At 38.2% G+C, this 16,472-nt stretch overlaps 1 protein-coding gene across 4 annotated transcripts in view; it reads right to left on the bottom strand.

The window, feature by feature from the left end:
* Positions 1-10,783: 10,783 nt before the first annotated feature.
* The window catches only part of APAF1 (apoptotic peptidase activating factor 1), a 41,241-nt gene continuing 35,552 nt past the window's right edge, over positions 10,784-16,472 (bottom strand). For all 4 annotated transcript variants that reach the window (XM_055711479.1, XM_055711481.1, XM_055711480.1 and 1 more), the window contains 3 exons: positions 16,053-16,178; positions 15,460-15,606; positions 10,784-12,387 (listed from right to left, as the gene is read on the bottom strand). In XM_055711479.1, coding sequence (XP_055567454.1) covers positions 12,244-12,387; positions 15,460-15,606; positions 16,053-16,178 — 417 coding nt within the window. In that variant the 3' untranslated portion in view covers positions 10,784-12,243. The remainder of the gene's footprint in view (positions 12,388-15,459; positions 15,607-16,052; positions 16,179-16,472) is intronic.

Raw genomic sequence — 16,472 nt, 5'->3', positions numbered from 1 at the left:
AGCAATAAGAAGGCATAAGGCATTTCTGTATTTGCAGAAACCTGGGACTTAGCAGGACACATTTCCCTCACTAACTGATACCAGTGTAATCCAGTTGGAGAGAAGTCCATGGGGTCCCCTCTGGCATGGGACAGCGGTCCAGTATTCCTTTCTTCAGATCCAAAATGACCTCTACAAACCCACACTAACCCAAAGCCGTTGCCACTTGATCTTTCTTCCTGTTTGGTCAAGGTGACTTTCCATTCAAGTTCCTAGTACACTAGAAGTGTGTAGGCAGTAAGGGGACAATGGTCACTCTTAAAAGTGAGGGTAGGGAAAAAGCCAGGCACCTTCAAAAGATCAGATAGTGAGGAAAATTGCTATTCTTGACCTCTAACTCAAGGTAAGATGGCAGCAGAGACAGTGAAGGAGAGTATGTGAAGAAACTGGAGCTGCTGGATGTTGCAAAACCAAGAGTTAATTGCAACAACTGCCTTACAGCGGGAGGGTGGCGAATGGGCAAAAGAAGAGATGACACAAAAGTAGATTGCATTTGACATTAGAAGATGGGGAAATTAGAATCAAAGTGAGGTAAGTGTGTGTGACAAAGGATTTTGAGAATTCTTTGGGTAGCGAGGTGTCTAATAGGCAAGGTACAAAAGCTGCTGCTGGAAGGAGGCTTAAAGACTGAAGAAACTCCTGAGGAAACAACAGGGAAATTCTGTGTTGCGGAGGTGGAGGGTTTCCTAAAGCAGATGTGGCATTTCAGACTGGACATGGTGACTCCTCCAGCCTAGCCTGGTGTTCATTAAAAGCCAGAGGAGCTAGCAGCTAGCAGGAAGAGACACTCAGCGTATCTGGTTCCGGGATTCTGCCAGTAAGTTTATGAGAGGTTGCTTCTGTGGCAGAACCACACACGTGCTGTGCCATCTCTAGCCAACATCTCGGCGTCGACAACTGGCATGGCCATAAAATGGTGACCATTAGGAAGAGAATTAGCAGGTTGTGAAGAAGGTTGTGTCTGTCCTTTGGAAAAGAAAGCAGCATGCTAGACAACTAATAAACTTTCACACCCAACTATGAAATAATTTATAGCATCCATTCTAGATTAAAACAGGCACTTTGTGCCATGTGCAGAATTATCATGTAATTTTGCCCTAGATTTCTTTCAGCGTGTGCTGTTCAGCTGTCCTGCTTCACACTTCACTGGAGGAGGATGTCTAAGATGTCATCAAGAGAACAGTCTAGAAATAGTAACTGCAACTGCCTCCAAACTACCAGTCCAAAGAACAATTGGCTCTATGGAGGAACTGTGTGGCAGTGACAAGCATGTAAGTGCAAGACATGGCATGAAGATTAAAGACAATATTTAGATGTGGGCACTTGCCTAAGAAGAGGGCTATTTGTTACCTCATGTAAAAAGACTAGCTGAAGAAAGTGGGAGGAAAAGAGGACTCATACTTCCTGGAAACGTTGGCAGGATTTTCAGCTCATTGGAAAGCACAGAGGGATAATGCTCGGGCTTCTACTGAAAAGCTCTGTAACTGTGTAGCACACTCTAACTTGTTTAAGCGAACCAACTTACTTGATAACTGCCCCTACTGCTGTCAAGTCTGCCCTTGAATACACTGGTTCTAGTTAACCTTCACACCTGTGAGCTGATAACCCAGGCTGGACAGAGGTTGATCACAAGCTCAGCTATCTGAAGCAAACACGTAAGATTCACTAGTAGCCAGTTTACACTAGGACGTAGATTTTGTAGAACTGGTGGATGATTCCTAATGACTCAACAGTCACACTCATTATCGTCATTCACCAGTCCAAGCACCGCTGTCCTACTGACGAGGCAGAAAAAGCAAATCAGGGAAATGGCCTTCGGTCCTTGCCTTTCAGGAAGGACACGCTCCAAATGCAGGAACAGAGAACAGTACCTCCGCGCCTGGCTCCTGCTCTTGTCCGACACCACAAGCAAATTTCTCTTCAGTCCTGCTTGACATTTATATGCATTTGCTAGTGCCACATCTTTCACCCTTCCACTGTGGAAGTCAGGTACCTGGGTTATCTTTAAGAATGTGGATCTGGGTAAAGTGGTAACAACCAGATAGACAAAAATGCTATCGGGATGTAAACAAAACAAAATTTTCTCTCTGCTTGCCACCAAGAGCTTCGAAAAGAAAACTACTTTTCCTATCAATCAAGAAAGCTGAATTCAAAACACTTCACAATGACATAAGAAAAAGCGAAGCTTAGACAGAAACCAAGGGCCTTAGACTTCTTCCTCATGCACAGGAAATATATCACAGATGTAACATCATAAGCTCAATTGTAAGATACACGCCTTTTTGTAAATTTTTTTTTAATGGCAATTCCTACCTTCAAGTTGTTAAAAGAACTGCTGAAATTCTCCAGATCCTTATCCAAAGCTAAATTTATTCTAACATTAAATCCTTTTAAAAAAGAAAATGAAAAATACACACACAATGTTAAGATGTTAAGAACGGGTCAGTGCTTGAGAGAACACGTCCAAACTTGAAGGCAGTATATTTATTATCATCTTTTCTAAACATGTAATAGAAAACTCAGAAAGTCAGAGTGAGAGAAAGGAAATGGAAATACGCTCCAGTACAGACAATATCCAAAGAGCATTAACTTTATCGTGTAGTGACACCATGAGGAAAAAAGAAACAGACTACACTAATTTTAAAAATGCATTAGATGCAGTGCAGTCTTCATTCTTCTACTTGTAATTATTGGATAATGATAATTGCTAGGCTGCAGAATTAAAGACTGGGGCATGTCCTAAGCAAAAATATCCTAGTGTATATAATTGAGGCTAGCACTACTTAGTTCTTGAGTTTATGCTGTAAAAAAGATTAATGTTTTTTTTCTTTAAGTTACCTTTATATATTTACACTGTTGTACACTGTCTGGGAGGTATCAGTGATGGATTAGGTGAACAATTCTGCATTGGAATTCTATGAATCTACTGAAACTTCCAAGTATCTTGGACCACTGTGGGTGGGTAGAGGTTAATATGAAAAGATGTTAGATCATTCACCACGTCTTTCTCTCTCTCACAGCCATTACATTTCACTCAGCTATACTTTTACAAGTAAAGCTTCAAGAATCACCTAGGCCAAATACTTCAAAAACCTAGAAAATTAAACTGATTGCTACAAGAAGAGACTACTAAGGTGCCATCATCATCCCCAGTCCCTGATGTGGCAGGAAAGCCCTTAGGCAAGAAATACCTAAATAATCTCAGCTGGTGACACATACAGCCTGCCCCCTACACCACACAAAAAGATCAGGAAAAAAATCCCTGCCAATCTGACTTCGGGGAAACCTGTTTCCCAGTCAGAAGTCTAGTCATTACATGATGCGGTCTGCAAAGAAACTGCACTAGGAAAACAAACAAAAACAAAACAACAAAAACAAACAAACAAAAAAACCCTGTTGCACCTGAAGGCACAGATCACCTTTGTTCAATACTGCACCTCCTAAAGCAGCCAGTTTCAAAGGAAGGTGAAAAAATTTAAAGGTCAAATTTTACAGTACAAGAATCAAGCTCTTGCTGATCCACAGCTGACCAACAAAAAGTGTTTCATTACAGTCACTCTCCTAGCACAGGCTATGCAGACCTGAGGCAAGGAACATTATCAGAGGGTCTCCTAAATTCCTTTCTGTACCTGTTTTTAGGTGAAACGTGAAAATCAAGGGAATTAAGATCTTAGCTTTATAATAACCCATAACATTTGAAGCATACAGAACAGCTGGGAGCATTTAAGTAGAAACAGAATGTTTTTCTGAGATGTTTGCTTAGACTCAGTTTTGCATACAGATGTAGAAATTAATAACTAATTCTCTTGCTTTACATGATTTTACAAGTTTGTTTTCCTTCCAGCCAACAGAACTCCTTGTTCATTTTGCCAGCCAGGCTGACATATCCTGCCTCTCTCCCACACATCACAAATACATCACTTCTCAGCTTTCTCTCCAATTTAACAAAACAAACTCAAACTTTATACTGCAAGACTTTTGGCCAGCCCATGGATCCCTTTTTGTCATCCTCTTCTAAATTTTGGTTGAATTCATTTTGTCCCTGAAATGTCAATACCAGGGCTATATGCACTACTCCAGCTGAGGTCTTGTTAATGAAGTGCACAGATCACTTCCTCACGCCTTCCAGACAGATCCTTTTCACATACTGACAGGCCCTGCTGACATACCTCTGCAGACACTTTGGGGCTTGTGTGGATGATACCATCCCCTTTCATTCCCACACCACCATTTTCAAGATACTGTCACTGGCATTCTAAAGTCCACTATGTATGACAAAGCTATACCTCATCCATAAGGTAACAAAAACATTCTGTTGGATATTGAAAGCAGACATGCATCATATTTTGATATCTACTTATTCTTGCAAATCACCCTTTAGCCAATTCGTATCATCTGCAGCTTTATCATCGAAGGTTTTACAGATCATGGACAAAAACATTACATAACGTTGTACCAATAATACAATCCATATTTTAATCCATCTACTAAGTTCTCTACTAGTGCTATAGAATAGAAGCTCCTCTAAATCTAAACTTGGTGTGATAACAAATCAAATTCCCTAAAGAAATCCAAAGCTCATGTATTTACACTGATGAGTTTAAAAAAAAAATCACAAGCAAAACAATTAGAAATCTGCCAGTGACATTTGCCAAAACCAGTCTCTCATAAAACCACAACAATTAGCAACACCTAGAAAAATCCTTTGGTGTTCAGACTAGACTGTTTCTCCAAATCTGCCATCCACTGTCTTACTCAGGACTGTCTTCAGGTCAATAGCTGCCTTGCTCACCTCTTCCAAAACACCAGAATTGTCATGATTCACAATCCTTTAGAAATTTCTCATTTTTTCAAGGTGTGATGAATTTCACCAGGCGTGATTCAAAGGACACTTCATCTTATCCATCTCAGACATTTGGCTATTTTTTGTTTGGACTTGCCGATTCAGAATTACCTGGTTTGAACAAATGCATCCTTGCCACCTGTTCTGTTAAGAACACAGATTTCCTGTCCCTGTGATTAATATATTCCAAATATTCTGTCTTTCCAACATCATATTTCACAACTGTGTCACTGTGATCAATGGAATAAGCTGCTTTTTGTTAATTGTATAGGTTTAATACTAAATGACCTCTCATTTACTTTGGTTATTGATATTTCGTTTGGTGGTGTACAAAGGCCTATTGGTTTCTCTTATATTTTACTTTGTAATTTGTACTCTAAAATAACATAAACATCTGATATATTTATCTGTGTTTCATTGCAGCTTCTACACCTCTTTTTAAGGGATGTCATGTAAGATAGCATCTCATTCAGTGGGTTTTGTTGTGTGGTTTGCTCGTATTTTTTCCACATCTCTGGAACTGTGATTCCTTAAACCCCTTTCAATGATTCCCAGCTTTAACACATCCTACATTACATCAATGTTCCCAGCTCCACCAAAAATTGTTTTGCTGGAATGATTCCAAATCTGTAATTCCCCAAGCAAGGTTACAGCCTGGTATACATGGAACATACAAGCAGAGTACAATCAGTGACACCTGGAAAACATGATTTTTTATACCTTGAAATCTGATTTCATAATTTGATTTCATAATAAAGATTTTATAAAGGTTTGCTTTTCAAGAATGTCACCACTGATCCAAAGCCAAATGTGTGGGTGTTTTTCATCTTGCTATAGTTGATTTAACTTGTAAAAAGGAGACTTAACTTCCTCTTTATAGTTTCTTTGAATTACATAAACATTCCTGTGAGCAAGTCAGTAAGAATTTATGACAGATTTAGAGCTGCCTGGTGATAATTTATGAGTACTTTATGTTGGCCTGATTACCAAAATGTTTGTTACATGGCTTCACTTGTTTAACGTAGCAAGAATCTGTTGGGAAAAAACAACTCTGAAAGGGAAGGATAGATTGAGGTACCCAGTTTTCAAACTCTGCTCAGTTCTTAAGGAAAAATGCCAGAATTATTTGAATATCCTATTCAAAACAGCCTCTAAAACTGCCTTAGGGGAAGAAAAGCAAAGTCCAAGAATCTGCAAGAGCAAAACTTGAATTTCAAATGGAAAGCAAAAAGTGGTTAACTGTTTCTGTCAGTCACTGTACAAACACCATCACTACAGTTCACCTTTAACATGCCACTTCTACTGGATTAGCTGTGCTACTCATGTCTGACTGCAGTCACTTAAATTTTGCCTTTACTTCCTCTGGGAAAGAATTTTTGCAGCCCTCCCATTTGGACCAAGTGTTTGGGTTATAATACCTAATTCTTCTGTTCTCGCTTTGAAGTTTTGACTATGTTTAAGAACTTCTAGTTTTTCCCTTCAATGAATCTCATCAGACACAAATGGACAGTCACCTTAGGAATAGCAAAAAATATTTGAGTGTGGTCATTTCAATAGGGAAACCCACTTCGTTAAATGCTGCACAAAACACATTCAAAACAGAAGACAACCAAGCTCGAAGCCCCTCACTACTTACAGTTATCAATTCCCATTTAGACATCCAAACTTTGCTTTTGTGAGAAAGAAGAAAAAAAAAAAAATCAAAAGGTAAGAAGTCTTGTATTTGCTGCTAACTGCTCAAAGTATTCACTGTGATCAAATTCTCATTTTCTGGATAGGTTCCATCTTAACAAAACACACACATTGACAGATGCATTGTATTATTCTAAAATAAGTTCTAAAATTATTAAATATAATAAAGCCATGACAGAACTCAAATAAGGAATAAAATGAGTAATGCAAAATGGAGGTAGAAGCTGCATCAGTTGGAGGCACCATGGTTTAATTTTTTAAAAGCAGGAGATGTAATTTGTATGCAAACTAAAAATGATCTATACCTACATCATTCATCTATACTAAAATGAAAAACAAAACCCACACTGTTAAGACGACAAAACTCTAAGCATTTCTAAATCTCACATTAAAAATATGCCATTCCTCTCATGCACTATTGCAGTCCTGTTAAACCAAAATTGTATTTTTCAGTGTTTCCTTAACATTTTTTCCTACACTACTGCTGCCAAGGGGCTTATAAACAACAGCCAATACTGATCATGGTATTAAAAGATGAATTTAAGTGGTTCTGACTGGGAAGCACAGAAAGAAATGTCCCTGACATTGTGTCTCTGGGACTGTAAAACTTGGTGTGAAAACATGACAAGACTAAGATTTCTTAGCACTGGAGTAAGAGTTCGAACCAGCAGGCTACAAAGTCTTAGCACACATAAACCTGAATATTGACTCTGCTGAGGAAGAGGAGCATGGACCAGTTATTATCATCTTTGGAGAATACTGCAGACAAATAATGTGATTTTTAGAACTACAGAAAATCCCTCTTCTCATGTGCTAGAAAATGCAAGTTATCTATAGAAACAAAATTTGCTATACAGCTAGTAGAGAACAATTGAAAGAGCCTATTGCTTTAGAAAAGTGAGTAATGTAAAATACCATTTTTTAAAAGTATTTTAAATATTAAGCATACTTTGTGTGCATTTATGCATTTAGAAATAACACATGCTTTACCTAAGTACTGTTGTATTTGCTTTTACCCAGCTAGCTTGCGTAAATTTGTCTTTGCCTCGTTTTGCGTATTTTAAACATCGTGATTTTCAAAATTCATCCGAGTTCATATGTTATTAGAGAAGCTGGACAAAGCTAAAGAAATAATCACAAAGGGACACAAATTAACTGAAAGAAGTAAATACGAGAAGAAATGAAAAATATACACATGAACACAGAGTCTGACTGTGGCATCCCAAGTAAATACTCAGATGAGCACAGAACACAAATCCTCTTTAGCCTGAAGGACTTGAGTCTAACCATTCTTGGAGCACTTGTCATACATACAATACATGGTTTGTTAAATGGAAACAAGCACAGGAAGCTAATTTGTTCTGTAAACAGTCAGGCCCCAAGAGAGAAACTGCCTATTGAAACACTTTTATGATACTTTAGCTTACTCCTCCTTCTGAATAAGCACACACGCTACTTAAATAGTTCGGCTAGTCCAACTATCACACTGTTGTGCCATACCCCACAAGTGTAACTGTAGGAGATGGCACAGGAGGTGCTGAAGCTGCCAGTAACACATCCAGACTGAAAACCATACTCCTTTATACTCACTGGATCTTTCAGGATGCATCCCAACAGCCCTAGCCTAGGCCCCTGTTAAATGCAGCTGCAAGGTTTCTCATAAAAAGCCCCCTTCGAAGAAAGGTGTGCAGTGGGTTAATTTGGAAATTTAATTGAGTGAAGACCCAGGAAAATCCAACACCCCTCCTCCAAACCCACCACTCCCCACCCCTTCGAAAAACCCCACAGCAACACGCAGAGGCATGGGCCGCAGCTTCGGAAGCGCTGAAAAACACGGCTCAGCCTGCGGCAGAGCTCAGAAACAAGCCCAGTCTCAGCTTAACATCTTACTGCACATTGGCAGAGCTGGTGATGGTGTGCCAGTCCTAGCTTGAAAAAGCAAAGTGAAACAGCACAAAAATCACACTGAAAGTGTTCTGAGTACCTGGCACGCTCCCTGTTCTCCAAACGGTAAGGTTCATTTGGCTTCTGCTCTTCTTGCAATCACAACAGAAATACGGCGTTCCAAGTCCTCAGAGCTCTTGGAAGCTCTCTCCATCACCACCATCTATGAGCCCAAATAGAACCGTGTCTTTATAGTACAAAAGGAGGAAAGCAAAATACAGAGAAATAAACCTGAGCATGTGCCATCCGAGGGAAATACCAGACAGCACCCTAGCCACCAGGCTGACGTTGGCACTCCTTGGCATTGCCATGGCACCTGTACTTGCCATGAGGGAGAAAGGGCAACCAAACAGTTTGGTAAGAGGGTCATGTCCTACTAGCAATTGCAAAATCATACCTGAATTCTCCGTGACCTACTAGTATTCTGGATTTACTGGCTTCTTGAAGGGCAGAGTGACCTCCCAGCAACATTCTGTTCTGGGAGAGCAGAAGGAACTACCTGAGTCAAACTGCTTTCTCAGCCTGGCGTTCCCCTGAAACCTGCAAAGGCATCAACTCCTGTACAACTCCTCAGGAGAGCAGACACAAGGACACAAACTGTTGTAGCTAGACACAACCTGGGGAACTGGGTCCCATAGAGAGGCTTCACTAAAAAAATCAGGGGGAAAAAATAATCAGCAATTTGCACAGCATTCTGTAATAGGGAGTTTAACTGCATCATTTTCTAGGGGAGGCAGAATAATTTTGGAGTGGAGGACATTCCTTTACTGGCAACCGGTTACCAGTTCCAGCTCTACCCACACACTCCAGCACTACAAGAAATCCATAAACCTTTACATAGAAAAAACCTCAGGCAACTAACTCTACAGTTCCATTTCAACGACTGTTTAAGATAGGAGGGGCGGAAGGGGAACACTGTAGTTAAAGGAATGGTACAAATCAGGGTAATATAAAGCATCCTCTTGAGCAGCTCTGCTGCATGTGGGTACAATTCCTTGTTGATAAAGGAAAGAGAGAAAGAGAGATTTGTGAAGGGAGCTGTAGGTCCAATTGCTAAAGTGAAGAGACTCAAAACTTCTACAGAATCTGATAGGCATCATTACTAGGAAATATACCTAAAAACTGTTTACACAAAAGCATATAATTTCAGTTAAAGAACCAGATAAAATTGGCAATGCTCATTAGTTAGATCTGAATGCAGACTGATTAAATTTGATCTGGCATTACAAGAGATAATGGAAGCATTGATGTTCCATCTACATAAAAATTGCTTCCGGCCAAACTTTCTTTTGTTTCCTTTAAAATACATAAAACATCAAAGAGAACAGCTAAATCTGATGACACAGCAGGACTATTTTTTATTACAGTAAACTGCCTTAACCTTAAATATTTTAATTAAGAAGTTGCTGTCTTGGTTGGCTCCTATTTTAATACTTTTTCATTTAAGTTTTGTCACCTTCTTCCTGCGAATCATATCTGTTCTTTGGCTCTTCACTTTCTCACCATTATTTCTCTTCTACCTCAGCTACAAAGACTTAAAGCCCACTCCATACGTTTGCACATAAATGCAACCATCCTGACTCTGTTAATACCTCCTTCTATGAAGTACAGCCTCCTCAATTCCAGCAACAAGTATAATGCTTCTGTGTTGTCATTCTTGCAGAATAATTCAAGAAGGCACCATTTACCTCATTCAGGCTTCTGTGCTACTTGCTTCCTACCACTTCAAAACCGAAATCATCTATGAACTCTGCTCATCCACCATTCACTTTCTTCATTAAACCATGCTCCTCCTATCATCACAGTTTCATTAGCATTGTCACAAACGACAACTTTCTGCCCTGATTCCTCATGTGAAACATTTATCCCATATCTTTTTACCTGTTTGGGACCCACATGGTCCTGTGCAACAAGGACAGTACGGCCTATGCAATCAAGGAACACTGGCTGAGAAGAGCTTCTGGTTCCTTGAATCTTCAGCTACCCAGGGAGGGTACTGATGAGGTCTGTACAAACTAGACAGTAGAAGCAACTCTGTCCTGAACATTGCAGGACATGCTGCAAGACTTCAGTTTCTTTTTGTTCACTTTTTCCTCCATCCTCATACTGAATACTGTTGCTTACCTGTCAAACTATTTTTCATGTAGTTTGTAAAGCAGCATTATGTTTAGATTGAAAACAAAACCACAATAACACATGATAAAAGAGGCAGCAATCCCAACCCCCACTCCATAAAAAAACCACCAAAACATTCAAGATTTCAAATTGATTTACAATTTTGGCCAGTATTGCCTGGATTATCTTTATTCAATGCTGTACATACTTAGAATACAAAACATCATGTTTTTTCTATTGAATTTCATCGCTTTACATTTCTGCCAGCAGTATTTTGATTATACTGACCCGTACTCAATGGCACCTTAGAAATGGTGGAATTTCAAGTTTAAAAAAAGAGGAAAAACTGATGATTGTCAAAACCAGGAAAATACTAAGAACATGTATCAAATCTTCTGAATTGCATGTTAAAAAAATTACTAAAAGTGAGAAATCCATTATTCAGTATCAGTTGAGACACTTGCTAATGTACTTTTTACAATCAAGTACTTAGATGAAAATCACCATATTAATGCTTGTGCAGTTGCTCAGAGCAGTTGAGAGGCAATTCACTAGAACAACGCTTACATACCTAAGAAAAATTGTTATCTGGTTATTCACAAAAGATAGGTCAAGTATAATCAGTACAAAACATCAACATTTCTACCCTATATGGAATCTATAACTAGAAGATTAAAAAAATAATAATAACAACATGTTACCAGGCAGGAGATCCCTGTGCATAGAACCCCATGTAAACAAAGCCGATGACAGTAAAATGTCTCCACAGTACAAAGCGAATGCTGATTCCAAAAGGATAAATAACTAAAATTCACATCTTATATTTCTCAATATATACCCTTTTAAATCATTTCCATCCTCAGTTTAGCTGGTTAGCTGCATTCATCCTTTAACTGGAAATGTGGCACAATCTCATCCACTTCAATTGCAATACCCTTTCAGATCTTGCCTTGAGAAAACGAAGGCTCAAGATGTTCCCCTTAATAGGAATAGCTTATATGTGTTACAATGTGCTTTACCTCAAGGTTAGAAGCACGAAGGTTCTTACTGCCAGTGGGAAGCACTGCTGCTGTAAACTGAACAGCTACTTGATTTGTTTTGAACATCAAGCACGAAGATAGCTAGTTGCATTTTTCAAATGAATGATGTCCCCGATTCTTTCCATTCTGTACTAAAGGAAAATCTTTGCATCACAGTAAAAAAACCCACTTTTTTTTGCATCTGTACAGTTGTGTTCGTGGCTAGAGAGCATTTAGCCATCAGCCTTAGCCCAAGATACAAATTCAAAGTATTATATTCCTCTTATTTCTTCACTGCCATTAATATTAACTTCAACTACTTTGAATAAATCTTAATATAATTTCCTTACAAAACTTAAAGCAACACACTTAAGATGCAAATAGAAACTTGATTATAATAATGCTTACTAAAAACAAGATTAAATGCAAGTTCATTTGAAAAAACACGCATAAATGTACATACACATGAAAACATCATGAATACAACAACGAAATATAATTCACAGCTTAACAAGTTCACACAAACATTTAGCAGAATTTTTTCTCCAGCTTAAAAAAATTAATTATCTTTTAAGCTGTTGAGCACATTAATCATAACCTCTGTAATACATAAAGAATGCCAAGATTATCTACAGTCACATACACTTTGAAATTAGGAGATACATGTATTGACTTGAGGTTTGTTCCGTTTGTGTAGAAGGTTTGTAAGGACTCTCCAGTAGTTACATTCCACCACTATAAAAAATAACACACTTTCAGTTAGTTGAGGGAAGCTTAGAATACATTCTATAAACAGGCTTAGCATGACAAGCCCAGTTGACGGCCTTCCCAAAGAGAATTAAAAATACAAGCAATCGTAAGTAGAAAATGTTTAGGACCAGTTACCAGAGGTATAAGATTCCCAGATGAAAACAAACTTCAAAAAGATTGAAGCTGTTCAATTTCAAGAAAGCATACAAAATAGTAAATTCAGGTACTGTCCCTTACCGCATTACAAAGTGCAATCAATAGACGTAAACTGTAACATGTCCAAAATTGAAAAGACTATGTATTTTTATATAACCAAATGAACACACAAAACACATAGCCAATTGAAACTATACCTGCATCAAGAAACTTAGCTGGACTCACAAGATCAGTCACATATTTGAAACCATTTGCAGTTTTTTTTAGCAGGACACTTTTTTTTCAGTGAGATTAGATTTTTTTTTTTTTTTTTAGAAAATACACTAAGTACTAATAACAAAGATATGAAGAAACCTTTGACCATCAGTTTACTCCATGAACACAGACTGAAATTTCTCATTTATCAGAAAAACTGTAAGCCAATGCAAAACTGAACCAAACGCAATCCAGCACAAAGCTGTTACCTGACTATTCCAATATGAAGTCTGCCCTCTATTCTTGCAACATTTAAGTGCAGTAGCAAAATATCAAAACAGATTACCTTCAGCTTTGATCATCTATAAAAGGTAGTATTCCTACTTTTTAGCTTACTCATCTCATGAAATATGTAACATTACAGGTAATGTCTGCATAATACATGTTTGCAACTACACAGCTACAATGTTCATATTAAAAACACCTTTCCTAAAGTGTCTATTATTTGATGAAGACCTGGGGGGGGACTGGGGCTGGGACACAATGCCAAAATCAAAAAAAAACCACATCACAAAATCCAAAAACTGATCTTAACTAACTCTTGAATCTTTGTTGTTGGATACATGATCAGGTGCTGGGCCAGTGGATACCACTCACACAGCAAGTTGAACAGTACATAGCCAGATGCACCCCATCTATGAATGACTCATTTGTTTAAAGGTAACTTCCATGTAACTCTACAATCCAAACTGCGTACAGTTTTTAGAGGTCCACTTCCGAAATGTTTTACATTTTCACTGACTGGCATGTCCCTACAAAAAGGGTACGTGTGTGCGTTTTCGTGCACATCATACAAATGTAGATCTTGCAAGAAAAGCAGAAGTACAACACTTTGAGAAGACATGGTGATTGAATCTATTCCCAATAACTGGAAAAAGGCAAACACCATACCCATTTTCACAGAGGACAAAGATGATGCTGGGAACTACAGGCCAGTAATTTTCACTCCACTATCCGGGATTATTACAGAACAATTTTTCTGGAAGCCATTTCAAGTCATGTGACAGACAAGAAGGTGATCGTGAACAACTAGCACATATTTACCAAAGGTAAATCATGCTGAACCACACAGCTGACTTCCACTGGCAATAATGGTGGCTCTGCAAACAGCATGGCAGAAGCAGTGAATGTGATTACCTCTCCAGTTTGACTACAGGAACAGTATAAGAGAATGTGTTGAAGGCTTGGCTAAAGTCAGAGTTAAAGACCGGATGGGTGGAATACAAGGTAGATGACAGAGTGAACTGCTAGATTCAAAAACTAGCAGTCAGCAGTCCAGGCACTGTGTTGAGCCCTACCCTAGTACAAGAAATACACTGAGAAACTGAAGCAAGTCCAGCATATGGTCATTGAGATGGCTGGACACCTAAAACAGATGTCACAGAAGAAAGAGAGAGCAATGAATTTGTTCAGCCTGAAGAGAAGGCGGCTAAATGCTGCCCAACTACCAAAAAGAGGGTTACAGACGACAGTCAGACTCTCCTCTCAAGGCCCTGAGGCACCCCTGTTGGAGCAGGGGACAAAACTTGATGGGGGACAGCCCTAAACAATTTTACCTAACCGTGCAAACTACTTCTAGCAAGGGGCTGGACTAGATGAGTTCCAGAATCTGCCAACATCCTAAACCATTCTATGACTCTAAGAAGCATCACAACACCATACTGCATAACCACAAGACAAAATGGGAAGGAAGCTAGAAACAAGATGCATGTCTTGTTCTTTAATATGAAAAGAAAGATGTTTTTGATCTCCTATGTCAGAAGACGTTTTCAATGCTAAATTAGAAAATTCAACAATCTTTGTTAAATGGTTACTAACTGACTTCAAAGGATTAGTCTGGTAGCACATTCAATGGCTGAACACTGACTAATAATCACCTAGCCTACAGCACTCTGTGAGATGAGAAGTCCACAACCTGTCATTTCACATACAAAGTTTCTAACAGGTATTAGCTATTACACGAGGGGAAAAAAATAAACTCCTGAAATTTACAATTATGAAGAACACATCCACAGGCTGAAAGACCGACAACCTCTTCCCCTTCCCCAAAAATATATCTGCCCAGTAGATATATGAACCAATGAGATTGATGAAAAGACTGATTTCCTCAGTTTCAACATGCCCTCTTCCAAAGATTACTTATATAATGTCTTTCAGGGTAGAAAATTATCACCTGGAATTCCTTCTGAATCTCTCTTTACAAAAAAATTTAACGCTTAGTATCTTTTAAAGAAAAAAAAAAAAAAGAAAAGAAAAAAAAGAAAGTCTGACAGATCATTTTTCTGCTCATTATAAAGAACACAACTGCTGCTGAAATTCAGTGGATATTAAGGCAGACAAAAATTACTGGGATCTTTCATATGAAAGTTGTTAATGAAAGACATTGCTAATAAAAATGGAATATAAGGAGTTCAAAAACAAACTCCAAGTCTGAAGCCTGAATTCTTATGAAACCTTTTTCAGGGGGCTCTCAGATTTGAGAAGAAAGAAGTGAAAAGTGCTAGACATCCATGAAAATGGAGCAGCTTTGTGTTACGTAAAATGTTTCAGGTCTTTCTTTGAATTGGTCTGCATTTTCCTTTAGAATTATGAGAGTATTGCCATTTAATTAGGTATGTTAGGATATTTTATTATTTCAAGGCTTACCTTAAGATAGCCTCCAGATGAAACAAGCATTTTACTGTCAGGAGAAAATGAGAGGTCTGTTACCCAACCACCATGTGTTGGTTCTCCCTCATCCACAGTAACAGGGGAGCATAAGTGAAGTAATGCACCTGTTAAAATGTCCCAAATCTAAAAAGAGAGGGAAGATTATTGTATAAGTAAACTTAAAGGGGGGAAAAAAAAACACTCTCAAGTAAGGAAGGCTCAAATATATTTTTCTATATTAGAGAAAAAAAACATTGTAAATAAGCATTCTACTTGAAGTGACAGAATAATACAAAAAATTAATTCTCCTCTTAGAACTGTATCATACAAGGAGAATTTAATTACATATGCAATTCACAGTAGAATTACTAGTAAATCATGTGAATCAGTTCTGCAGCATTCATGGAACATAAATCTATCAATACGGTTACTAACTACTGTCTCATGTGGCAAACTGCTATTTTCAACTTCCCGATGTTCACTACAACGCTAACAAATTAGACATGCAGAACACAAAATATGAGAATTTTTCTCTCTGTGAACTGACTATCAACTGAATTATAAAATAAACAGCAAAGTAAAAGCAGTACCCTTATTTCTCCTTTGTCATCTCCAGTGGCCAATAATTTGCTATTAGGAGAGAAAGTACAGCACCGCACACAGGCTTCGTGACCTTTCAGCTCATGAAGAACAGATGAACTTTCAAAGCTCCATATCTAAATGTAAAACATTACAGAAGAGTGAAAGATAAGTTCAAAAACTATTATGACTTCTTTCTAAAACGGCACCAGCACGTGTGCACATTTATAGACGTATTATACTGTAGTCTGTTTTTCTTTTCATCTGAGTCACACAGGAATGCATTTGCTACAAGTTACTGAACCAACTGCAAGTATATATTTTTTTTTCCTTAGGAGATACTCTTTAATGAAACCAATTCATTTACAAGGAAGTTTAAAACTGTTCATAGAAATATGATTCAATCAATTAATTTAAAGCTATTTTTAAAA

The sequence above is a fragment of the Falco cherrug genome, chromosome 5 (genome assembly GCF_023634085.1).
Source record: "Falco cherrug isolate bFalChe1 chromosome 5, bFalChe1.pri, whole genome shotgun sequence".
In the NCBI taxonomy this organism is placed as follows: Eukaryota; Metazoa; Chordata; class Aves; order Falconiformes; family Falconidae; genus Falco; species Falco cherrug.
Note: the sequence above shows the minus strand (reverse complement) of the source record. Positions and strands in the feature narration are given on the sequence as shown.